General features: G+C 43.3%; 1 protein-coding gene across 2 annotated transcripts in view; it reads right to left on the bottom strand.

The window, feature by feature from the left end:
* PSTPIP1 (proline-serine-threonine phosphatase interacting protein 1) overlaps positions 1-24,190 on the bottom strand; it is a 52,517-nt gene that overhangs the window by 11,890 nt on the left and 16,437 nt on the right. For both annotated transcript variants that reach the window (XM_037394298.1, XM_037394299.1), the window contains 8 exons: positions 21,125-21,225; positions 16,937-17,011; positions 8,449-8,483; positions 7,242-7,348; positions 5,334-5,396; positions 4,198-4,296; positions 2,401-2,446; positions 1,491-1,570 (listed from right to left, as the gene is read on the bottom strand). In XM_037394298.1, coding sequence (XP_037250195.1) covers positions 1,491-1,570; positions 2,401-2,446; positions 4,198-4,296; positions 5,334-5,396; positions 7,242-7,348; positions 8,449-8,483; positions 16,937-17,011; positions 21,125-21,225 — 606 coding nt within the window. The remainder of the gene's footprint in view (positions 1-1,490; positions 1,571-2,400; positions 2,447-4,197; positions 4,297-5,333; positions 5,397-7,241; positions 7,349-8,448; positions 8,484-16,936; positions 17,012-21,124; positions 21,226-24,190) is intronic.

The raw sequence follows: 24,190 nt of genomic DNA, 5'->3' as shown, positions 1-24,190 counted from the left end.
GTCAGGCCCTTTGCAAAATACAGCTGGGTGGTGTGTTAGACACAGCCCCTGTGGTTCTTTCAGCTTGTGTCACCAGACTGACTGTGAACCGGGGCGTCTCATGCCAAGGAGTATCACACAGCCCCCATGATGATGGTAGTCCCAGCACTGCCACTTGCTAGCCAAGATTTTTGGGCCATGAATGTGCAGTGCGCAGCCAGACACCTAAGCAACCTTGGCACTTCCAGATTCCCCACTATGCAGCCAGTAGTTTTAAGCAGGAGGTGTCAGAAAAGTTACCACAGGGATAACTGGCTTTTTGTACTGGTTACTAGTTTTAAACGCCTCAAAAAATCTATTAGTTCTTCTATCTACAACCACTTCTAAAAGAATGTGTTAAAGATGCCCTTCCTTTATGAATGCTTGTTTGAACTAAGCAGCAGGCAAGCCACAAGCTCTGTGGGCTATTCAGAATTTAGACACGGAGGAGAAATGAAGTGTGTTAGGTTGTGGAACATTTTGCTTGTTTGATGGCTTTTTAAGAAAGGGGAAAATGTGCATCTTGGGAAAAAATAAGGCTTGGCACAATTCCTGTGGAAAGTCTGCTGTGCTAGCCATGGGACTTTCCAGTTCTCCCAGATAGGGAATATTTAAGAGGAAGCAGAGAACTGGAAAGCTATGCTCTTGGCATTTTATTTTATCTGGAAATAAAGCCCGCAATGAGTAAACATAGCGAAATCATACTTCAGCAGATGGGCAAATGTACTTGAAGCATTAATATGACCAAATGTGTGGCTGATTTGGGTTCCTGTAAATTGTGCAAAACTTACTAGCCGAGTGCAAATCTTGTCCATCCTCAAACATAATGGAAACAGTTTTTCACCACCACCTTTCCACTGAAAGATTAGTCCACAGCAGACGGCAAATATTCTTGCAAGTGGATATAAAGTGCTACACAAAATAAAGATTCTGAGTGCCTTAGATATTTTTGCTCTCAGAATGCTATGGTACGTACTTCTTTAGCTTAGCCAGAAAATTTTATTTTTAATCTCCATTGAACCTGTAAGATTTAAAATGAAATGAAGACAAAAACCTCTCCTGCATTGGAACAAGTAGCCATTCTGGATGCTTTTTGCAAAACATAATCTAAAGGGCATCTCAAAGCTAGTGTATTCTTACGTTAAGTTGTAAGTGAAAACTGGCAGAAAATGCTTGCAAATAGATTGTACCAGTTCATATATTGTTCCCCTTCCCACACCTCTGCACTTATTCCCCTCCTTAATATTTACATACATATGCCAAACAGGCAGGGAGAGTGTAAGCAAGACAGGTAGCAACTATGCCTAAATCAACTCTAGTTTTTGCAGTATTTTTGCAAAGACATCTACTGAGATTCCATATAAAGCAAACAGCAAAGCCCTTGGGACAGTATCTCAGATCTTAGACTGATATCTGCAAGTAGGATAAAAAAACCAGTGCAGAAATACATTGCTACAAAAGTCAATGTTTACCTCGCAGGTTTTGATGTGTTCCTGTTCCCACTCTGTCCTGACCTTATCCAGCTGCTCAATGTTCTGTTTGTACACATTCTCTGTAAACACAGACACGCGTAATAGAAATCCAACAGTTAGGAAACAAAAAAAAGATACAGGCTTTCTTTTTTTCCGCCTCTTAGGACTTTGCTGCAGTTCTTACACTTTAGGCCTGGTTTGCTAGAGTATCACAATAATATGTGAACCTGAAACTGGTGGGTCACAAAGATATGTTTTTTTCTTTGCAATATATTAGAGTAAGGAATCTGTCTGTATGGTTTGCAGATCATCTATAAACTTTACAGTGGGGATAATGCAAGTCAGAGATGAAAAGCCTGGACTATACTTGGGCACTGAGCCTCCTTAGGCTCTTTCCGTGCTGAGCCAGACAGGTAAGGCATGGAAACTTTTACAAGCAGTGAGGGACAAGTCTGAACTCATGAACCAGTTCAGATGCCTGCTGGTGGGTCCTTCTGGGTATATACTTTGTTTCTGGCTTGAGGATGCTACCATGCTCATGTACAGGGAACCTGAGGACTGCGTATCTGGTTTGGGCTGGCTGGGAGCAATTCAACTGTCATTCTTTTGTGCTTTCAAACTTGCTTCAAGAAGAGTTTTTCTTTTCTGGGTGAAGTCCCTAAAGGAGGTCTTATATAAATTTTTTAATGAAAGCAGGAGAGTTGCATTTCCACAAAGGAAAGTGATTGTGGGTGACTATCAGGTTGTCATTCTTTAGAAGCTTCTTCATTAATCTTTGGGTAGGTGACTCTGGGAAACCTGACTTCAGACAGAGCCAGCCTGGGTGATTTGGATGCTGCTTTACCAAAATCAGTGTGGTGGTAGATCTTTGCTGAGAAAAATCTTAGTTCAGTTGCAAATAGAGCATCACCTGCTTCATTTGCTGCGCCTCTGCATTGCTTGGCTTTGTTCTGGCTCTGAAACAGGAAAAGAAACAACCCAAATTAATTTCTGACTGTATTTTTTGCTTCTGACCAAGGGTTTTTGCTGCCTGCTCCCTTTCCTTTTCTAGAGGAAAGGCTCAAACTTGCAAACACTTCTTGGCTGTCCTGCCTTGATGCATGGTTCTGTTGAATGTGCGCTATGGAAGAGAAGGGACCAGAATTTCACAAATGCAGCCATAGGTCTACTGATTTCAAGGGAAATGTGGTGATTTACATCTTTCCATTCAAATATCCCTGCCATAAGAGCTCAGTGCTACTGTGATCGATCTGAAGTTTCTGTCTACTGGCTGAATTGTTTTTTCTGAAGTGTTTGATGCACTTTTGAAATAGATATTTATAAGCAGAAATAAATGGCAGTTAGAATTCTTCATTTTCCAAGCTCCTCATGTAATACACAAATGGAAAGAACACAGCCTTTAAAACACTCTGCAAATGCTAGATTATTCCCATAACTCAGAAGCCTAAAAGCAAAATTCACTGTAAGCAGAAATTTTCTTTTTTAAAACCTGCAGCTTTTAACAAATGAAAATACAGCTGTTATTGACAGCTCTGTACTCCCAGATCTTTCTGCACAGATGGTGATGACAGTACATTAATGCACAGCTCTAGACATTCTTCCATTCTGCCCTTCAAGGAAAGGCTCAGGTACGGTTTCTTATGCCCATATTCCTCATCACAGCTGGTTAGAAAATGTGTAGTAAACTGGGAACATAAGCTTCATTCTTACTTGCTTCCTGGCCCAAACTGTTTGTGAGTGCAGAATTAAACAGCTGACGTGTTTCTTGTGAAATGCCTCTGTGCCTTTCAAACATGCTGGCATGTGTGTGGAAGTAATGAAGCACCCTGGGATCCTTCTGCATGAAAGGAGCTGGGTCAGATTTTGATGCCATTGTAGTTGCTAAGTGTTCTGGTGTAATTTCGGTAGGGCCAGGATTTCATCCACTCTTTACAGCTAAGCTAGAGGGTTTTGTTCATCAAAGATTAGCAAATGCTAGAAATAAAATGTAAAGTTCTGATCTGCTTCTAGTCTCCATCCCCCTGTCCTTGAGATGATTTTTGACCCTTTTTGCTTACACTGCACTGATTTTTATTGAGCCAAAGGGAGTTAATTTATTTTGTTTTCTCCCGTCTGTTCTGCTGTAAAATGTTCCCATTAAAAGTTAGTGAATTGTCAGCTACCAGTATCAAGACAATGCAATGAAGGACTGCAGTGTCTCAATCTCCAATGATTTATTTTTGAGTTTGTAAATTTAGTTGAAATAAAATTAACCATAAGGAGAAAAATACTGAGGAAAAATATGCATTTTAATGTCAGATACTATGCCTACTAAATGTAAGTGACCAAAAGGCAAAACTAAGTGCATGAATACTTCTGACTTGTTTCTTTATTTCTGTGAGTAATCTCTGATAAAAATCTCATTCAGTTTCCCTTCAGAATTCATAGAACAATTAGATCATAGCCTGGCATAAATGAATCAGGTAATTTAGTCCTTTCCCAGCCTTTTTAAAAATGCTTGGTCTATCACAGAACAAGATCAGGATTACTAAAGGAATTTGTGGAGGAAGACCTTCTTGGGAGGCGATTTGGTTTAATTTTGATTGTAAGAAGTTAATTAGAAGGGAAAGCAGCCCCTGGCATCCCAAACAATGGGTTGTTAAATTGTGTTCTCTTGTACCTGGTAAAGGAGAAAACCCCACAGTTTTCTGTCTGTCATCTAATGTACCTTTTCTGTTTGCTTTTGGTTGCCTGAAGCACTTGTCCGTTCGAAGGACTGCTCGGCCTCATCCGCCTCCTTGCACTTCTGTTCATAGGTCTTCTTTGACTGTATTGAAATGAAATCAGATGTGAGGGTTTGGGTTAGGGAACAAGGCTGGATTGTCTCCAGTGTGATGTTATAGGCATTTTGCAGTCTGGGGGAGAACATCAGTGCCCAAGTCTGGGCAACAGAAAAATTTTCCAATGATACCGTAAGACGATAGAACTGAAAAACTGGAGTTGGGGCTGGCAGCAGAAATTGGGTCCTTTTCTTGCAGTCCTGAAATTGTTTGCTTTGTACAATTGCAGCCAGCTCCCTGCAGGGGGGTAGTCACAAATGCACAGGCAGCTCTAGCACCATTGGTGCATCAGATGTCTGTCTGAGCTACAGCACAGAGACAAAATTGGGGGCCCATGTTCCCAGGGTGCCATTAAGGATGGGCTGTCCTTTCTGCAGAGTGACTTGGAGCATCAGGTGGCTGAAGTCAGCATGATGCCTTGCCCATTGCTCCAAGCTGTGAGACAGAGCCAGCACCCCATAGCTAACAGTCTCAGTGTAGTCCCCAGAAGCAAATAAATCCTGATTTGCACCAAAAGACCTCCCTGTCTTGGAGACTCACTTAGAACAACCATGTTTAAATAAAAATTGTCAGTACAGTTCCAGCTGTAGCGCTGGCAGGTGTGCAACTACTTTTCTTTAGAGGCAATTGCCCATTGGAAACCAAAACCAGCTGCCTGCAGTTCCTGTACATGCAAGCTTTCCACTTGGAGAGGTTTCCTCCTATTCACAAGATTCCCTCACCAATTTAAAAATTGTATTTACAGTATGAAAAATTACATTTGCTTCTGTAAGTATCCTTGCCTAGAAAGAATGAAATCTGGTTTGACCTGGAGTAATGTTCATTCCACATTAACTTTCTGCGTATTTGTTTTGGAGACTCTTCAGTGGGTGTAGCAGGGAAGATGAGCCTCCTTCTAGTAGCAGGAGGCACATATTTCCCCCTCCCCATTCTTTAAATATAGGTACATGTGATACAGATTCCACCCTGTCTCAAACTGGGGTCAGTCTGTATCAAGAAACCTGCACAAAACCCCCTTGCTTACCTCCATCGTTTTCTTATAATGGGACAGTTTGTTCTTTTGCATGCGCTCCATTGCAGACTCGTACTGTAAGAAACACGCAGAGGTAAGAACTTCTTGCTTTGGACTTTCTCCTCCCCTTTTTAGTGTCAGGATAGGAAAGCCATTGTCAGGGCCTTTCTAGAAGCCATGTGCCTGTGGGGAAAATTACTTCACTCTGTTTTTATAAATGACAGGTTTCTAAGTGGTACAGAGAGCATCCAAGTGCCAGGTAAAAAAAAAAAATCCAAGACAATTCTGCTTCAGTGGTTTCCATTAATAGCAGAGAGGATGTAGATCTTAATTTTCTTCCTCCCTGTTGTTTTCTTTTTTTTCCCATAAGGAGATTAAATAGTGTAACACCCAGTCACAGTGCCCATCAGCTCTGCCAGCAGTGGAGTTCCTGCTGGTGCAAGAGCCGGATCCCACATCTTTGCAGACCAAACTGCTTCTCACCCATGTGAGCAAGGGTAGTTGTCCATTTCAAACACAAACGTGTAATTTTTATTCCATTGCTTCTGGCAAATTTATGCTCAATGTGATTTGATTTCCAGACTGTCATCTGGTCAGCAGTGGAAGGACAGTGCTGAATTCGCTTTTATTGCTTTAGTTGTGGTATGCACAGCCTTATGTGACAGTGCGATATGCTCCTGTTTGGCAGGGTATGGGTTTCTTCAGGACTTTTGGTCCTTTAATCTTTATATTCTGCTCAAGCAAAACTCTGGGGCTACCCAGAGGCTTGCTTCACGTTGGACTAAATAGCACAGTCCCAAAAGCAGCTACAGTGAAATATGAATCACAGCATTTTGGGAGGTTACCAAAAATGCTGACACCATCTAGCATGTATAATGTTGACTTCCTAACAGCCACATGCTGGATGGAGGAAAAAAGTTTGCCTAAGGCTCCAGAGCAGGTTTTCTTTTTTTTTCCAGGCCCCTTCAACTGTTTCCAGCTGAGTTGTAGGCTTATGTTTTCAACAGAGAGTGTGCTTCCCTCTTTGCAAATCCTAGTGGCAATGGGTGAGGAGTGGGATAGAACTGCTGATGAACTACGTGCTGATGAACTACGTGCTGTCTGCTTTTATATGCCTTATTTGCTTCATCAGATCACTGTGGAACTCAAATCTCAGCTTTACCCACTTCATATTCAGAGTTCTTTGCTGTTTCAAGTTCCTATGTCAGGGTTGTAGATAAGATTTTTGTGGCATTGGATACTGGTCATATGCCTTTTAATTTGTTTAAAATTAGAACAGAACTGGATATTTTATTTTACTCCTCTATCAGTCAGTGCTTTCAGTGTTAAGTGGCTGTCCCATCTTTGTCTTCAACCCCAGAGAAGGTGTGAGAGTTACCACTGTTGTCTCTGTTGAGAGATACTTTTTCAAGGGACTTAGAGCTTGGTAAAATCAGAGGGGATGAAACCACCTTAAATATACTTGTATGTTTTTATTATACACCATCAACTAGGTGCTATTTATTAAAAAAATTTGTAATTCGACATGTATTGGTGTTGCATTCAGCATGATACTCATTTGCTTTTATGTTTTTAAATGTTTGTGTTACCCCTTTATTTTAGTGCACGTTGGAGATCATGCAGGATTATACAAAAGAAAGCCAATTAGCAAGGGTATAAAAAAGAGAAAAGGAAGGATTAAGTTCTTACAGGAACAATAATAGAATCTGCAGTTACACTGGAGAGAGTAAAAGTAACTAAAGCCTCTATCTACTGAGTGCTTTCTGAGCACTGCTTTATTTCCAGTCTAGTGTATGGAGTGCACAGGGCACACTGGGCATGCTTTATCATATTTTACAGCATTCACAGCCTATGACTGGACAAAGGTCACCAGCGTGGACCAGTGACCCATTCTGTTTCAATATTTCTGTAGTTCCTCACCTTTTTTCTTTGCTCCTTCTGTCTTTCTCGGAACTCCTCTATGCCTTTCAGTTCATCCTTCAGCATTACTGCCAGCTGGATATGAGAGTTTCCAACACTTTCGATTTCTAAAGCAAATCAGAATTCATATACAGTCAATAGAAAGGTCTTTAAATATGAAGTTACATTTTTCAGGAGATGTTTCTGGGAGTGACTTGCAGTGAACAGGGCAGCCTTAAAAAAGACCTTCCTATGTTTCTGCATGCACTGATGTTGTCGAGGGTTCACACAACCCGAATGGGGCTTATTGCAGGTCCTCTCGAGTGCCTGCAAAATGCATGGGCAAGACTCCTCACTGCAGAACTGCAACACCTGCTCAGAGCAGCCTTGGCAAGTGCAGAGCCAGCTGCATTTCTTCATATCCCCATTTACCCCAGCCACCCCTTTTCCTTCTGGAGCTGGAGATCAGATGTTGTGGTGCAGAGGGAGGGAGGGAGTTCTGACCTGCTCCTTCACCCCCTGTGTCTGCTTTCCCTCCACTACACTGCTGGATTGTCATTGCTCGTGGCAGCTGTTTGCCAGTTGCATCCAGCCTTGCACAAATGTCATTAGACAAGGTTGCAAGCTGAGAATTTCCGAGGGTCAGCAAAGACACGCTGAATTTCAAAGCACCTGGCTGGTGCTGTTTGAAGTGGCTGGTAACTTCTCTGCATTTATTTGCTTTGGTGCCTCTGAAATGGAACCCCACATTTTCCAGAAATGTTGAGCTCCCCCACCCAGGCTCTAAAAATACCTTAATTCACCAGCTGCTTTTCAAAAGGTGCTTTCATCTAAACAGCAGGTGCCAGTAGCCAGGTATGCTGTCCTGTTGGCTGTGATGGTGTAGCATTTTCTGTGTGTGAAAGGTTTCCATTCAACCTTGGACGCGTTTAGAAAGCATGTTGTTTTGACATCAGTGGTTTGCAGAAGAGGGAACAGAGTTGATGTTTTGTGACTTGATCCAGATAAAACTAACTTGAGCAATAAGCCATTTTCCTTGCTACCAGAGAGTGGATTGAGTGCCCAGCCTTGGAGGACTCTCAGTGAGTGTCCTTTCCCTCCACTCTCCACACTACAGACTGGGATTAAAAATTGGAAATAGAGGGGGGCAGAGGATGAAAGACCCCAGAGGAGATGAACACTTCATGTGCCTCTTACCTGGGTCAGAAATAAACATGTAAATACTTACGTTGCTTGAGCCTTTCAAATGCTGCCTTCAGTGTGCTGTGAAGGAGAAACAAGTGCACTTTATTAGTATAAACTTCTAAGGATGGGTTGTGAATCTAGAGAAAAAAACTTTCCCTCAGAATCTCAAAGATCCACATAGAGATAAAACTCTTAATAGTCTGGTAACAAAAGTTGATCATGCTAACAAGCACAATATCATCAATTTGTTACCATCAGGATATGTAATAAAATACTCCATGAAGCAAGGAATTGCACTATTCCTTATGTGCAGCCTCTTTTTTAATCCCACTGTATTTGTGACTGTGAATGTTAACAGGCGTTTCTCTGTTCTTGCACCTTGCCAATGGATACAACTGAACTGAGTGCAATAAAGATGGGCAAGGGGAATTGGCTTTTGGAGCCCTAGTCTGAAGGGCAGAGCGAAACCAGCTCCACCCTCTGTCTCGAATGCAGCACCAGCAAATTTTTCCTTCTCAGTCACCCTTGAAGCTGGAGCAGCTCTGCTCTGCAGCATCCTCCATACTACGCTTTCTGAGCACCCCCATGTGGCACAGCTCACTCTCCTTTCAAAGACTCACAAATGGTGTAGGCAGCCTACGGAGGCTTTGAAACCTTGATGCTCCCAGGGGTTTTCGACATCCCAGAAGCACAGCATAAATAAACCACGCTGTGAAATCAGGCCTCAGTGCTGGGCTGTGAAGAACGGGTGGGAATGAGCAGAAAGAGATGTTACGCTGTTCGTCCAGACGGACCTACGCAACTAAGTGGGCTTACAAGGTAGAGTTACAGAAGGGCATGAAAGGGTAACGACAGATCGCCTGATGTCCTGGTTTTTGGCAAGCCAGAGTCCATTTTAAGAAAGCACCAGAGATACCAGCATAGATGTGATGGGAGAGGAGAGAGCATAGTCTGTAAAAAGCATTTCCACTTCATAATTTTCTCTAGCTCTGAGTTTGCAGGCTGGCAGGTCATTTATATATGCAGAAGCCAGGGCTGTGGTGTGATTTGGAGCTTTTTCTTTTTCTTCTTTTTTTGCATCTTTAGCCTTGATGGTTTGGTTATGGTTTTTTTCAGTACTTTGCCTTTATAGACTGGTTTAACTGAGTAATTCAGAGAGTCCCTTTACACCCTTACACAGGAAGGCAAACAGGCTCTTCTAACCGGAAAACCACAACTCTTTTTAAATTTCCTTTCTTTTCTACCTTTGCTTGGTGAATAGACGGTGAAATTACCCCACCTTCCTTTCTGGAGGGTTTCTGTTTTAACGTCAATGTGGTCTACAATGTTCTGTTCTTATTGTAATTTTTAAAAATATTCTTTCTGAAACTGAGAGAAGCCTCTGCCAGATGAACTCTACAGACCATTTTCCAGCAGCCGTGTTTACCCCCTGCCTCCAGTAACCTAGATCCTGATAACACAGTTAGGAAACCAACCAAATACCTATCTCCTCTGAGGCCATGGTTAACATTTGTCTTTCCTCCTGCCACACAGGGAAGATCCAGTGTGGGTTTCACTAACATTCTTCTGTGGAGCCCAGTGGCAGTAGCAAAGCATGGGGAAACAAGTTCAGAAGCATCTGGTTTCAAATAATTTGCACCTGGGATTCTGTCTGCATTGCAAAAAAGAAAAGAAGGGGGACATGTTGTGCTCTTTTAACAGGGAGGTAACTAATTCACCACCAAGTCCTAGGCCAGGCCAGAGTATTTCACAAGAGAATCATGTCTAACATTGCTTAGTGGGGATGTGGTGAAAGCATCAAAGAATTAATTTTGCCAGGATGTTTTCTTCTGGTTCTCAGAGGAGCTATAAACAGAAAGGCAATGCCACTCCGTGCAACTGGAAGGATTTCTGTACGGTCCCAGCTGTGGTGTGATGTCAAAGCCACCTGTAGTGGAGAAAAGGCATGAGCAGCACCCTTTCTCTGACCAGTGGAGTCTACTTTTCTGTCTCTATAAATTCACAATATCAAGGCATTAGCTAGCATGAATAGTCGTATCAGCTGTTAAGGGAGGCCACGCCGTGCAGCAGGCCAGACTTAGTGTCAGGTTGGCTGTAGCATATCTTTCATGAAAGAGCAAGAAATCCTCTAGTGCTGTGGTGTGTCTGCATACGTGTTTTGCTTCTGGTGCTTGGATATTTTCAGATATGTGCCAGAAGAGGAAACAGCCCCAAACTGAATGGAAAGGGGCCTGTATCGTCACTTTCAGGGCCAGTTAGTGGGAGCGTGGACACATCATCCCTGACTTTGCTGGGGTAGAGGAGCAAGCAGGATGGTATCTCCATGTACCTTCTCTTCTATGTAAAGCTGTGCCCATAGACTCAAAATTAGACCCCTTGTGACTCCAGAATGACCTATGCCATTCATATCAAAGCATAAAACAATCAAAACAACTTTTGTGCCTTTAACATAAAACTGTTTCCTCATGTCTCTTGGAAAGAGAGCAGCACTGCTCAAAAATGTCTATCCTCATCACCAGAGGACTTATCTAGGTTGGATTTAACAAGAACTGAGCAGAGGCTTAGGTCTTTCAGAGTATGTGCTTGAGCCCATTTTCAGAGAGTCCTGAAAGTTCAAAGTACAAGCATATAAATTGTGCAGGTTCAGAACATTTGAGTGGAGAATAACTAGTCATGGAAAGATGTGACCTTCCAAAATGACTTCTAGATTCAGTTCAAAAATGCCTGCTTTGTGTGAATAATACAGAGGATTCTGTATATTGTGACACACACTCTATATTTATACACAGGAAGCAGCAATTGGCATTTCATTACAGATTCCCCCATCTCACACTCATTGAAATACTCTATTTCAGGCGCTGCAGAAAAGGGCAGAGCAGACATGGGCTTGAAGGAACTACCCTTTCCCAAGGTCTGAATGAGATGGTAGTGGAAAAGAGGGAAGGAAAAAATCAGGAATTCATATACATGAGAAGAGACAAACAGAGAAAATGACAAAAATAGCTGTTGTCAGACTAGGCAGAATTTAACCAGCTACTGCATGTTTACATCAGTTATTTTACGAAAGAATGGAGTTTCCAGAGGCTCTATTTTAGCTGAAGCCAAGGATGTATCTGAAAACTGAGCTTCATACCATATTTTGTTTTCATATTGTTCTGCTAAAGAGCTGCCCAAAGCTACTGCCTGGAAATTCCGTCACCTTGCAGCCTGAAAGGTGTTTCCTCTGAAAGGCACAAGCTCTGCTGAGAATCATCTATAGTGTGTTGAGACATCATTACTGCATGTGCTACCATCAAATACTTGCAAACTTGATCTCAGTTTGTAACTCAGCTGAAAATCCCCAGTTTCTGCATATCCTGTCCCCTGTGTGCAACACAGAATATGGTGAGCGCAAAACTATACCGCAGTTTAAACTTAATAACATGTAGTTCCCTCTCCCCAGCTGGATGTCGGTGTAACCTGGCATTTGCCAAGAATACACGGCTGTAGCTTTGTAATCAACTTTTTAAAATTTTATTTTATGAGTAGAGACTATGAAATTGTGATTATTATTTTTTTTATTTAAAAAAGTGGGATAACAGGGCTTTGAAAATAGTATAAGGTAGGAATGAAGACATCTTTAAAGATTTTAAACACTTTAGCCCTGACATGTTCTCCTTCTAGTGCTTTCACTAAGACTTCCCAGCTACCCATGTTCCCAGGCATACACATTCTCAGGACTGTGCTGACACATCCAGGTGATTAGCTTGAAGGAAGCAGCCGACCTTTTCCATAGCCTTGGCGTTATTACGGACCTGAGTTGTTTGTAAGAACCAGAATAGGCAGTGGGAGTGCAGCTCACCAGTGCAGAGGTGTGTTGAGGAACCCCGCTGGAAAGAAGCTAATCTGCCTTTGTCATGCATGTCTGATCTCACATGGCAAGTGTGGTGAGGTGAGCTGAAAATCAACAAAGAAAATGGCACTTCTGCACTTAACAGGAAAGTACGTTGCTTTACCTTAAGACTCGGTAGATGTGAAAATGTTGCAGGGTTTCAAATAAGAAAAAGACACAAGAAAACTCTATTGGAGGCTATTACATACAAAGCTGCTGCTGGTGTGGCAGCCCCTGAACTACCATTTGCTAAGGCTAGAAGATTATTTAGGAGAAATGTCCTCTCATGCTTCCCCTATTCTTCTGTTCTTCCCTTGGGATCTAGTGTTGGGGACACAATATTGGGCTGAAGGGGTTTTGGTCTGAGCCTGTGTGAACCTTCTTGCAGTCTTACACTTAGATTCAAGTATGTGCATCCTTCTGTACATTAGAATGAACTTGCCAAGGCCTATAGCAACTGCTGAGTTAGATCTGTGTCATGGGTTGGAAAGAGGGTATCTTCCTTCCCTATAGGAAGTACTTTCTCCCAGCTGCAGTGCTCGAGGCAAGGGCAAGCAGCCGGAACGCCTGAATTTGCTTGAATCAGGCTGAACATTGAACGACTGTGTCCTTTGGCGGTTAAGTAGCGCTTACAGGGAACTTTTATTTCTTGAGCTGGAAGTTGGAGTGTTTGTTTGCTATGCCCATGGTAACCAGCACCAGCTTCTTTTAGAAACCCTGTCTTTGTTTTTTTTTAAATAAAAAATAAAACAAAAAGTGATTGCAGCACATCTCCTCATTGCGGCATGTCTACCTCTCTCATTTTAGTTTTCTTAGGAATTTTTCTGTAGCTGCAGGCTTGCTATAGCCATTTCCAATATTGGTTTGAAAAAGAACAGCGAGGACCTCACTGAAGTCAGCTGCACCTCCCCTGGCAGTTACAAAAACTCATCCCCTGCTAGCTCTCAGGTCAAAGCGGTTTCCCACATTTCTGGTGCTAAGGAATCTGCAGAGGTGGAGGCACAACGCTGTCCTCTTGTCCTAGGTCATGATGTTGTATTACTGCTGATACTCAGTAGTGAAGTGTCTTGACTGAGCGGGAGCAGTGCGGGGCCTGAGGGGTCACTTCTCCTCTGGCCCTGACAGCGCTGAGGGAACAGGCACCGGACAGCACGTGGGATGGAAACCTGGTGGCTGCTGTCACCTAGATGTTTCTCAAAGCAATGGAGGGTAGTCCCAGGACTGGTGTTACATTTCAGCGAGCCTTCCCTACTATCTTTCTGTTGAGTCAGCAGCATATTTCTTCATCTGTCTTTCAGTGAATAAAAATGGGCAGTTGAATCTAATTATACATTTAGCTGAGTTCAGCAATTTGCTCCAGCTGAAGCAAAAGTTTGGGGGAGAAGGGAAGAGTCTGAAAAGATGTTGAAATTGTTCTTTTCTTTGATTCAAAACTAAAAGCTTTTAAAGTAGGGGGGAGGCTTGGGAGAGAGCTGTTTTCTACAGCAATGGCAGCTGCCTGGTGCAGTGTGCCATAGACTTCCCCGGGCCTCTCCCCATTGCTTGTATTTACTGATGCTTATTCTCTTCACCTTCTTGTTTTGTGCTGGCCCTGACTGTGCTGAAGTAACAACCCAGGCAGCACCTCCCCACTGCTGCCTAATTCCTCCCTTGAGCAGACCCCTCTCCTCCCCAAGCGCAGGAAGCAACAGCAAGGTGGGGGGTTCTCTGCGTTTTTTGACTCCTTTCAGATCAGGGGGTCCGGGCAGCTGCCAGGGACTGCATTTCTGAGGTTGGAAAGAGCTGTTCACACTGCTCCTGGGTGGATACTGGCACACGAGGCCCTGCCGGGCTGTCCATTGCATGTGGTGGTGCTGCCATTGCCGGTTCAGTAGATCTGGCACTGGCTGAGCTGTGGGTTTGCCACGGACACTTTGCCAACAGGCCTTTGCATGGGGGGGACCGCTGCTCACGCTGCCTTAGTGCCGCTTCTCTGCTGCTCTGCTTTCCGTAGCGGCCCCAGAGCACCGCTTTGTCCTGCAGGAGTGATGGGAAGTTTTTGCAGCCAAATAATTAGTTTCAGAAGTTGTGCTAAACGGAATTGATTGGTCATGCAGTTGTTTCTCTTAAGGTCTTCTGGGTATTTTCTGGTACTGGAAGTTTTTGGGTGGTTGTTGCAGACTGATTTCCTATGTTCTTTTTATCGACTTTTTGAAAGGGTATTGGGTACCTTCCCGATATGGAGAACTACTGGGGTGTGAAATAATTTCCCAGGAGAAGTGACAGAAGCCTTAGTCTCTCAGATGTTTAAAAGATGACTGAATTTAAGACTAAAGGATAATAATTGTGCATTAGTGGGAAAATGAGTGATGTAAAATTAGTAATTCCGGCTCCTCTGCAATACCTAGCATGGCACAGGAAGTTCCGTAAAATCTTCTGCAAAAAACCCTGGAAGATACTTTTTTTCTTGGTGATTGTCAAATGCAAATTTTAGGTACAAATACCTGCACAACACCTTCATTAGACTTTGAGAAATACTGCTACCCAAAGCTGCATTTAAAGATGCAAACAGCCCTGTTCAGCCTGTCAAGTAGCTGTAATACTATTAGGACTCGCTGTGCTATGGCAATAATATGGAATCCTGTAAAGAGGAAGCACAGGAATAATGCACAGGGACAGCTGTAGCATAGTCCTTTCAAGCTTTTCTTATTATAGGTAGTATATAGGTTCCCTCCCTCTGGCCTCACTGAAGGACTGACCTTGGGAGTAGTAGGCGCTGTCAGCAATCAACATCATATAAACAAAGAGAAACTTCACACCATGTCAAAATTTTTAGGGCATTAAAACCAAATATTTAATTTTCATGAGTTGTTCCTGCCCTGAATAGACTGTAGTTTTCCCTGATTTTGAAGTGTTTACTCTAGACCAATGCCCATCATTGCCCATCTGTGTAACTCAAACAGCCAGAGGATGCAGAATGACAGAAAGCAAAGTGTCTTCTGTCTGCTTCAGAACAGATACAGTGAGACATTTGCTCTGATGAAAATATCAGCGCAAAGCTGGTCACCACCCAGGCCAGGCATGGGTTTATGGAAAAATAGTAAATGTTGTCGGTATATTCAGCCTTCTCTCTATGCCAAGCTATAAAATTGTTGGATCAAAGTGGAGCTGGACCCGAGTCCAAACTTCCCCCAACTTGAGGGGAACTTGGATCCATATCCCAACTCTGGGACTTGGCTCTGCCCCTAAATCAAGCTCTTATAATCTCTTAGGAAAGGTCAGACCCATGAGTTATCCACTAAGTCACAGAAGGGCAACCAAAGCTGTCTGTTTCTGAACATGTTTGCTCTGCCTACCCTCCATGGCCAGTAAAGAAATTTGGGTGGAGCCTTTTGTTAATCCTGGAATGCTGATCTTCACCTTTGTTTAGGGAAGAAGCCATCCATCCTTAATTCACTATTTTAATTTCAAAATATTTTTTCTTCTTCTTCCTTTTCTCTGATTAGATTTGTGATTTGAGACACTAGAAAGGTAGAAGCCATCTCCAGCAGTCTTTGCTAGGAACCTTGCTATACCTTACCGCACTGCTCAGGAGCAAGGGAGAGATGGAGCACCAGGGCAGGAGAGGCTTGCACATTCTCCAGAGTGAGCCTCAGTGCTCTCTGCGCTACCAGGCACTTGGACTGATGCAAGTTTCCCTGTCAGCCTGGATGCGCCACCACCAAATTGATAGCAAGTGCTATGGGTAATTGCTTGGCACTTGCATGCCATGGTGGTGCAAGGGTTTGAGGTCAAGTTTTCCAATAAAATATGAACAGGAAACCAAGAGTGATAAAGCTATGTAATAAGGAGACTGCAATTAAGAAATGAGATATGGGATGGATGAGGGTAGCAAGCCCCAGGGATCAATACAGCTGTTTTGTGTTTAGATTGAGGTCTTCTCTTTCAGACTTGTCTTCTGTGACCACAAATCTTCATCCTCTACCGCCTTATTGCTGTATTATTACTGGTTACAATAATGACAAAATATCTAATTATTGCTGCTACCATCAATAATAGCAGCAGTTTATCAGCAGTGTTTATGAAGTTAAATTCAGTGCCAACATATATCTTCCCCTCCCAACACAATTTATATGTGATCTAAGATAGTAGTAGAGGAGATAGAGAAAAATATGTCATTTTAGTGTATTTCAGTAGTTCCATTGATTTGTTTCAGATTAAGTCCCTTCAAAGAGGTTTGAGTTTGTATTCCTAAGCAAAGACTTTTTCCTGCTGCAGAAGCTAATTTTTGGTGTCTTTGCACTTTGCATTTGTTCTGACACAGTCTCTCAGTGTCTACCAGCTTCCCAGAATTGCCAAGCCACCATCCTAAACATTCCACAACCTTCTCCTTTCCCCTTTTTTCACATCAGTTTGCTTTTGGAAGCAAATATTAAACATTGTTAGGAATCCTGACATTAAAACTTGTCTCAGTAAAGACCTACCAGCAATTCTCAAACAGAGATTTTGTGAATCCTGCTTTGAAGGCCTCTGGTGTTTCCCCATTTTTCCTCTGCACTGTGAAGTGCTGTGTGACACACTGCAGCGAGCAGCTTATGACCCCATTCATAGGCAAAACACACAAGTCTGATACTGTTTCCGAAATACTTTTGTTTGTACTACTAATAAAAGAATTCCTTACTTGATTTCTGTTTGTCCTCCTGCTTTTCGGGCTATTTGAATCAGCTCTCTCCCATATCTCTCTTCCGCTTGTGCTCTGTTAAAAGAAAAACTTACTCAATTTCTCTTAGTGGTACCAGGATCACGTTTACATAAATACTGTAATTGCATACAAGGTACAAAACATGAGAAATAAAATTTCGTTAATTTCTCTGTCTCCTCAATCCTAGTGCTATTAGTTACCTCTCAAATAATTTGGGTGAGCTGTTTATAGAAGAAATAAGGGAAAATGAAGCCCATCTCCATGGCTTTGATTACTGTGGATTAGTACATACATTTTGTATGTATGTAGTATTTACATATGTACATACTATACGATTACATACATATATATGATTACTACATACAATTCTGTCCCCCAAAAGTTGGATTCAATTAGAAGAGGTGTACAGAAGTGTACAGAAGATGCTCAGAGTAGAGGTCCTTTTTTGCAAAAGAAACCTGAAAGATGGTGGGTGACCTGACTCCTCAAAATGAAGAGAGGTTGTGAATAAATAGGAGCCAGGAGCAGCAGGAAAAGTCTGTTAGGAACACGAGGTGCTGCTTGAACAGTGGCAGGGAGGCAGAGGGGGCAGGAGCCTTGCTAGCTGTGAGGCTGTGACTGTTTTACAGGTTGGGCAGTGTGATGTGATGTCTCACCTAATGGGGAACTGTAACTACTGACTCGGGAACATAGTTCTGTTTCTATAGTTAATAAAGAAATACAATCATTTCTTCACTGTTTTCCCCACCCCCAGCTCTGGAAGAAATGTCTGTTCTCTGTTTAAAAAGAAAAAATAAAAGTATTTGTACTAAAGATCTTATTTCCTTTCTCCTGGGTGCGAGATGGGGGCAGAACTGAGGTTTCAGTCTTTGAGTAGCTGTTAAAAACGATGGAATGGTCAATAATAAATAATGAACAGATAGCCTGGTGCTAGGGTTGGATGGGGGGGAGCGGTTTGTTTAGGGTAATTCCAGTTCCCAAAAGGGGTTTAAAAGCATTTCAAACAGTTTTCAGCCTGAAACTTGGCAATTAGAGAAATGTATTCTGTTCAAAAATGGAATTTTGACGTGGGTGTGAGGCCATGCAACCCCGATGGTTTGTTCTTCCATCTACCTTCCCACTCAGTCAGGCTGTGCTTGATTATTGCTGTTTGCTGAGTTCCAGTGGTTTGAGGGCTTCTCTGTGGGTTTTGCACAGCAGCTGTTGGGGTGGGTCTCTGGGAAGGTCATTGACGGCCCTTTCGACTGTTCCTCGGTGTCCGATGGCTATGAGCACCTTGCGTTGTAACCAGCTGTACCAGTGGCTCTGGTGCAACCATCTTCTGTGACCTGAGGCAGGCTGGTCCTGGTGCAACCATCTTCTGTGACCTGAGGCAGGCTGGTCCTGGTGCAACCATCTTCTGTGATCTGAGGCAGGCTGGTCCTGGGGACTTTCCCCTAGTCCGAGGAGATGGGCCAGGCTGGCGGAACCACAGTGCTTGGTCATACAGCAGCCTACAGTCGCTGCAGCCCGGGGTGGAGGCTGTTCTTGGTCTCTGTCCATGGCTCCCACGTGTCTAACACCAGATGTATAGTTAGTTAATTGGTGTCATCCTGCTCTAGAAATTGCTAGCGAGGTGTTCCTACATCACTGCTTTGGGATTCCTCCCGGAAGAACAGGGTGCAAAATATGGTGATAGGCCACACCGAGGTACCGCTTTATTTCCATGTTACTTGTATGAAATTTCATCGAAATGGAAATATACTCCAGAGACACATAATATTGCAGTAGCAGAATACATTGATTTTCTTCTGATTTTAATAATAATAAACACTTCTGTGTCAGAGACTTTGCTTAGTGCCAGTGGGTGTACAGCAATGAGAAGAGCTCCGGTGCTACAGTCCCACTTTGCTTGCTCAGTACAGTGTATCACAGGGAAAAAGCACGGCCGGCTCTTACGCCAGTCCCAGCTCCTGCAGACCCTTTCTGAAACCTCAGGCATGGGCCTGGCCTAGCCCAGGGTCAGAGGAGTGTGGCAGGAGGCTCACACCATCTTTTCACGTCTTGGTGCTGCCTTTCCTGCTTTCCAGTACTCTTGCACTCCTCTTCTACGTTTCCCTGCAGCTGTTGGGAGCTGGAACATATTTTGTGTTTTAAATATGGGGCTTTGTCCTGGAATACAACAGCTTTTTCCCTTCCCAGTCTCTTAGGCCCTCCTCTGGACCAGGCAGGGGTGTTTGTGAGCAAAAGTAATTGACCTGGGTGGAAAACTGATAAAGTGTTAGTGTAGTGAGGGCAGTTGGTTTCAGGACTTAGGGCAGCTGCTGCAAGAGTCCCTTTTGAAATTCTGGCATGAAGCCCATGGTATGGGCTGCCTCTAGGAACAGGGATTCATCCCATGCTTTGATCTCCTCCTAGGTCATTCCCATGAATGACATGAGGACAAGCTGAACAAACATCTTCCAGAAATAAACTTTTCTGCAACTCAATGCTTACTATCTTTTCTCCTTATCCTCCTCCCCCAACGTGCATGTACACACACATATGCACACTCACTAGAACGTTCTGGGGGTGTGCAAAAGTTCATGGAAACATTTGTACTTGTGGCTTTCAGATCTGCGCAAGGACTGTATGTGTATTTTTTATTCTTTGTGGGAAGTCCTTCCTCCCTCCAGCACAAACCAGGAAGAACCTTATCCTGTAACTTGCAGAAACCTGTGTAATGTTGTGAAGGAAACACAGGCATACATAGCATCAGGTGCATGCTGCGGTGCAGAGCCTTCCTGAAGCCTGCAATGTAATTCTGATCTCTGTAAGTTATGAGTCACAAAGGAGCTGTTTTAAACAGTGAAGCTAAACTACCATCAGACAGATGTGACTTCAGGACTGAGAGAGATATGGCAGTAAAAGAGCTTCCACTGGTGGTTAAAAAAAAGCAATTCAGAGAGCTTCAGAATTTGATGGGAGACTCGTCACACTCTGAAATAGTCAGGGTTCAGTTTGACAGCTCGCATTGCCTTGAAGACCCCGTGCCTGAAAAGTAGCCTTCAGACACCAACCTAAAACCCGAAAGCTAGCTGGGGACAGCATGGCAAGAAAAAACAGGCTGTGCCTGAGGAAAGCAGAACAATACTTGTAAAGAGACAGTTCTGAGGTGAACTGCTGTAGGATTACCTGCTCAATGTACACTCTGGATTGCATGGTCTTTTCTACAGGTCACGCATGAGCGTGTATGTGTCTCATGCTACATGTTGAAACCCAGCTACTTCAGAAGCAAATTTCAGGTATATTTTTCTAAGACTGAAGTACAAAAATGAATGTCAAAGGAGTCAGAGGAGCTGTGTAGTATGTATTTTCTCACTCACAAATGTGTCAGCTGTCCATAGCTGTTGTTGAGCAGCACCCAAGAAGCCCGTAAAGGTCAGACATGAACTACATTTTTATTCAAAGTCTGGTAAGGTTGGCGAGTGATGTTGGCTGTCTTGGGTGTCTGGGAGAGGCTTTTGGTAGCATCTTATGTAGCTTTGTCTGTATTTGAAAAATCACCCATTTTTTGGTAGTTGCAGGAAACTGAAACAGTGCCTGTAGCAACAGCATGTTCAAAGAGAAAGTCATTTGCTCCTCATAAAAGGGGAAACTCAGTAATGCTACTTGTGGAGGTATGTGCTACTCTGTGATCCTGGGCCACTAATGACCTGGGTGTTAATGGAGCTCTGGATTTCTGTCTTTCAATCTTCTCTTTCTCTTTCTCTTTCTCTTTTTCTCTTTTCTCTTTTTTCTCTTTTCTCTTTTTTCTCTTTTCTCTTTTCTCTTTTCCCTTTTCTCTTTCTCTTTCTCTTTCTCTTTCTCTTTCTCTTTCTCTTTCTCTTTCTCTTTCTCTTTTCTCTTTTTTCTCTTTCTCTTTTCTCTTTCTCTTTCTCTTTTCTCTTCTCTTCTCTTCTCTTCTCTTCTCTTCTCTTCTCTTCTCTTCTTTCTCAAATCTTCTCAAATCTTCTTAAATCTTTGAAATTTCTATTTGTTATCTGCCTTCACAAATCACATCAAAAGGCTAGGATTCAAATCACCCAGGCTTTTCTACACAAACTAGTATCACTACCAAATTCAGAAACAGCCTACTATTCCCTTCCAGATGCCCAACAGGGAAGAAAATGGAGGCTGTTCAAACATTTTCACTCTGATTTTTCTTACCTCTGCTTGAGCAAATCCTCCACATCTTTGCACATCCTTCTCCCATCCAACAGCCGCTGTATGAGCACCTCATAGCCAGTGTGAAAGGTGAACTCCTTGCACTGGAGACAGAAAGATAAAGAGCTGAGGTGATTTGTGCACATAGTTTGCAGGTTTACCAGATGCCCACTGTCAGTCATATGGAACAAATTAACTTTCTGGAAAAATCAAAAGCACCTTTAGATTTGCCCAGAGTAATGGCAGCTGGGGCAGGACTATGGGCACAGGTACAGCTGAGGTTTATCCAAAGTGAAAATCTGTAGAAGTTTTTATTAAATCAAGAGGGTTTTTTAATACTGAAAAAGAGAAGTGAGTCACAAATTTTGCTGTGTGGAAGGCAGCACTAGCTGTCTGTTTGGGGAAGTCACATCTAGCATTGGGTGTGGGGTCTTTGCAGAGCAGAGCTGTATGGTAGAGCAGCTCTTAAGGACAACAGATGCTCTTACCATACATTTTCTAGAAAGAATGGTCAGAACCAAGTCACTGCCACAGGACTCTCAGAAAAACAGTGATCTGCTGTCTAGACATGAGTGGAGAAGTGAAGGAATCTTGTGCTCGTATTGATCCATGGGGCAGCCGTTGTGCCACCCAGTCAGCGGTGGGGTGGATTAATGAGAGGATTCAGAGCACAGGGAGGCAATTTGCTGTTAGACAACATGGGTTCTGATGTGCTGTTATGTTTTCCTTTAGTAGTGCTGTAACAACTCTTCTCATTGTTGGAATGAGTCTGTCTCTGGTGTAAATTCAATGTGACAGGGTTTTGGGGTTTTTTTTTGAGTAGAAGACAGGCATGTGGGGAGCTTTGGAATGTGGACATTGGATCTGCAGGAAACTGAAAGTCTGTGTTTCTGAGACACTGGCCAGTGAGCGCTGCTTCCCTTGGTTCTGTGGTCACCACCCAAGCTCCTGTGCAATACATGGGACTCACTTGTGCCTTTGGGAATTTTTGCCGCCTGTCCTGCTCCACGACCCCAAGTGGCAAATGCAGCTAGCTAAGGCAATCTGTGATTTCCAGCCAGCCACACTGGACAGGCCAGGTTGTGGAGCTGGGTGGAGTTTGCTGCCCCAAAGCCTCTTATCTCCTACCAGGGCTCTGCACTTTGCGTGGCTCAGGGCCGTGTTGCCCTGCTGTGGGCTGCCACTGCAGATCCCTCCCCATCACATAAGTCCATGCATCACACTTATCCCTCTCCACGTGATCCATCAGAGCACAGCCCTGTCATCTCAGACAAAAATATCTGAGTAATGAGAAGAAAAATAAATTAGTCTTGCACTTCTTTCATCTTTTTCCCAACTTCCAGATTGCACTACTGCAATGGTAAATCGGAGTCACAGCAAAGTCAGCACTGCTGGGGAAATGCTGGGAGCCCAGAAAGGGAAGGGAATAAACAGAGTTCTGATGTGCTCCGAGTGTGGCACTGGGAGAGGAGTTTTGTGTTCTGCTCCAGGTCTCCCACTGACTCACAACAGGATCAGGACAAGCCAATTTTACTTTGAGAGCCTCAGTTAACCAGTACATAGTGATAATGTTATTGACAATGTAGTGGTGAACGTTATAGCATTATGGTAAAATCATAGACTGTGTAACCATAAAGAGAATGAATACGTTCCTTCCCTCAAGCAGTTTATGTACAATACAAGTGCTTATATGCGAACTGAATAGAGTTTATACATCTATCCACTGTCCTCTAAGCAGTTATTGTTTAATAAATGTGTTAGTTCATTGCTCTCCACCATGACTGCAAAGAAGACAGCTGTTTAAGTTTTGGGACTCGGGAAGGATCCAGGCAAGCAACTGCTGGACACTTGAGCTTGCAGCTTTGCTTCCGTATTGCTGGGGCTGGAGTGGAAGAGGGCGAGCTCTGGGGGTGAACGGCAGCGGCAATGGCAGCCCCAGTGCTGCTCACCCACCCTCGCCCTAGGACATCTGTGGGGATGGGCAGGCCTGGGGGGCAGCGGGTTTTGCTTCTTCAAGTAAACCTACAGGTTTTAGTAACATTTCCAGTGCTACAGTTTCTTGACAGCAGTAATTCCTTCTTCCTTAATGGACACTCTTACTACCAGCAGTGGGGAGAAAGGAAAGACAGTAGGATAATGGTTCACAAGAGACACAGACAAATGCCTCTACCAGCAAAGTGTCTGCACTACAGAGCTAGCAAGATAATAATGTAGATAAAAGAATATGGAGAGAATGCAATGGATCTGCTGTTACCACTGTTGCAACCAGAGGAAAACTATAGGATTACATATGCTTATCTGATGAATATGATCACCCCTTAAGAAACAGGATCTCAAACCCAAAACATCAGTTTTCTTAATGCTTCCAAGGGCAAATTACACACACACATCCCAGGGAGGGATCCTGCTGTGAAATATATGAAAAGAAACACATTTTGGACATTCACAGAGGAAAGTAGGAAAGGTTCTTGATAATACCCCAACAATGGACTTTTCACATCCCCCCTCTCCCTGTTTTTTTGAGGACATCCCAATGGCAGAAGGCATTGCTGCTGTAAAAAACTCTCAGAAATTGCTCCCTCTGCCTGGCAGAAACTACTCTGGTTAGATGCTCCACAACCAACTCACAGCCCAAAAATTTTGATTGTATATTTTCAGATGCAATTAACTACATCCCATATCTTTGTACACAGCTTCCTTGTCCCAGAAATGCTGCCCAGAGGTAAGTGAAAATATTATATGGGTTTCTATCATCCCAGCAGTCAGGCATATTGCCACAAGCAACAAACTGAGAGTGACAATCACACTGTAAAGTTACTCTGCTGTTTCTGTTCAACATATCTCTTTGTTTAGTAAATGCTAAAACTCACTTAGTGTCTTCCCCCACCTCTTTTAAACTGGCCTAGTTGCCCTAATGAAAGGATGGCAAATTCCGTATGTCCAAGAGAACTGCTTATTAAATTCCCTAAATGGAGAATGCAGCGTCAGCTCAATATCAACCCAACACCACGCATGCAAACACCAGAGTGCTGGGGGTCAGCCTGCTGACCAGCAACCCTTCTAGGGGCC

The sequence above is a fragment of the Falco rusticolus genome, chromosome 7 (genome assembly GCF_015220075.1).
Source record: "Falco rusticolus isolate bFalRus1 chromosome 7, bFalRus1.pri, whole genome shotgun sequence".
NCBI lineage: Eukaryota > Metazoa > Chordata > Aves > Falconiformes > Falconidae > Falco > Falco rusticolus.
The sequence above is the reverse complement of the archived record's forward strand: the minus strand, read 5'-3'. Positions and strand labels throughout refer to the sequence as shown.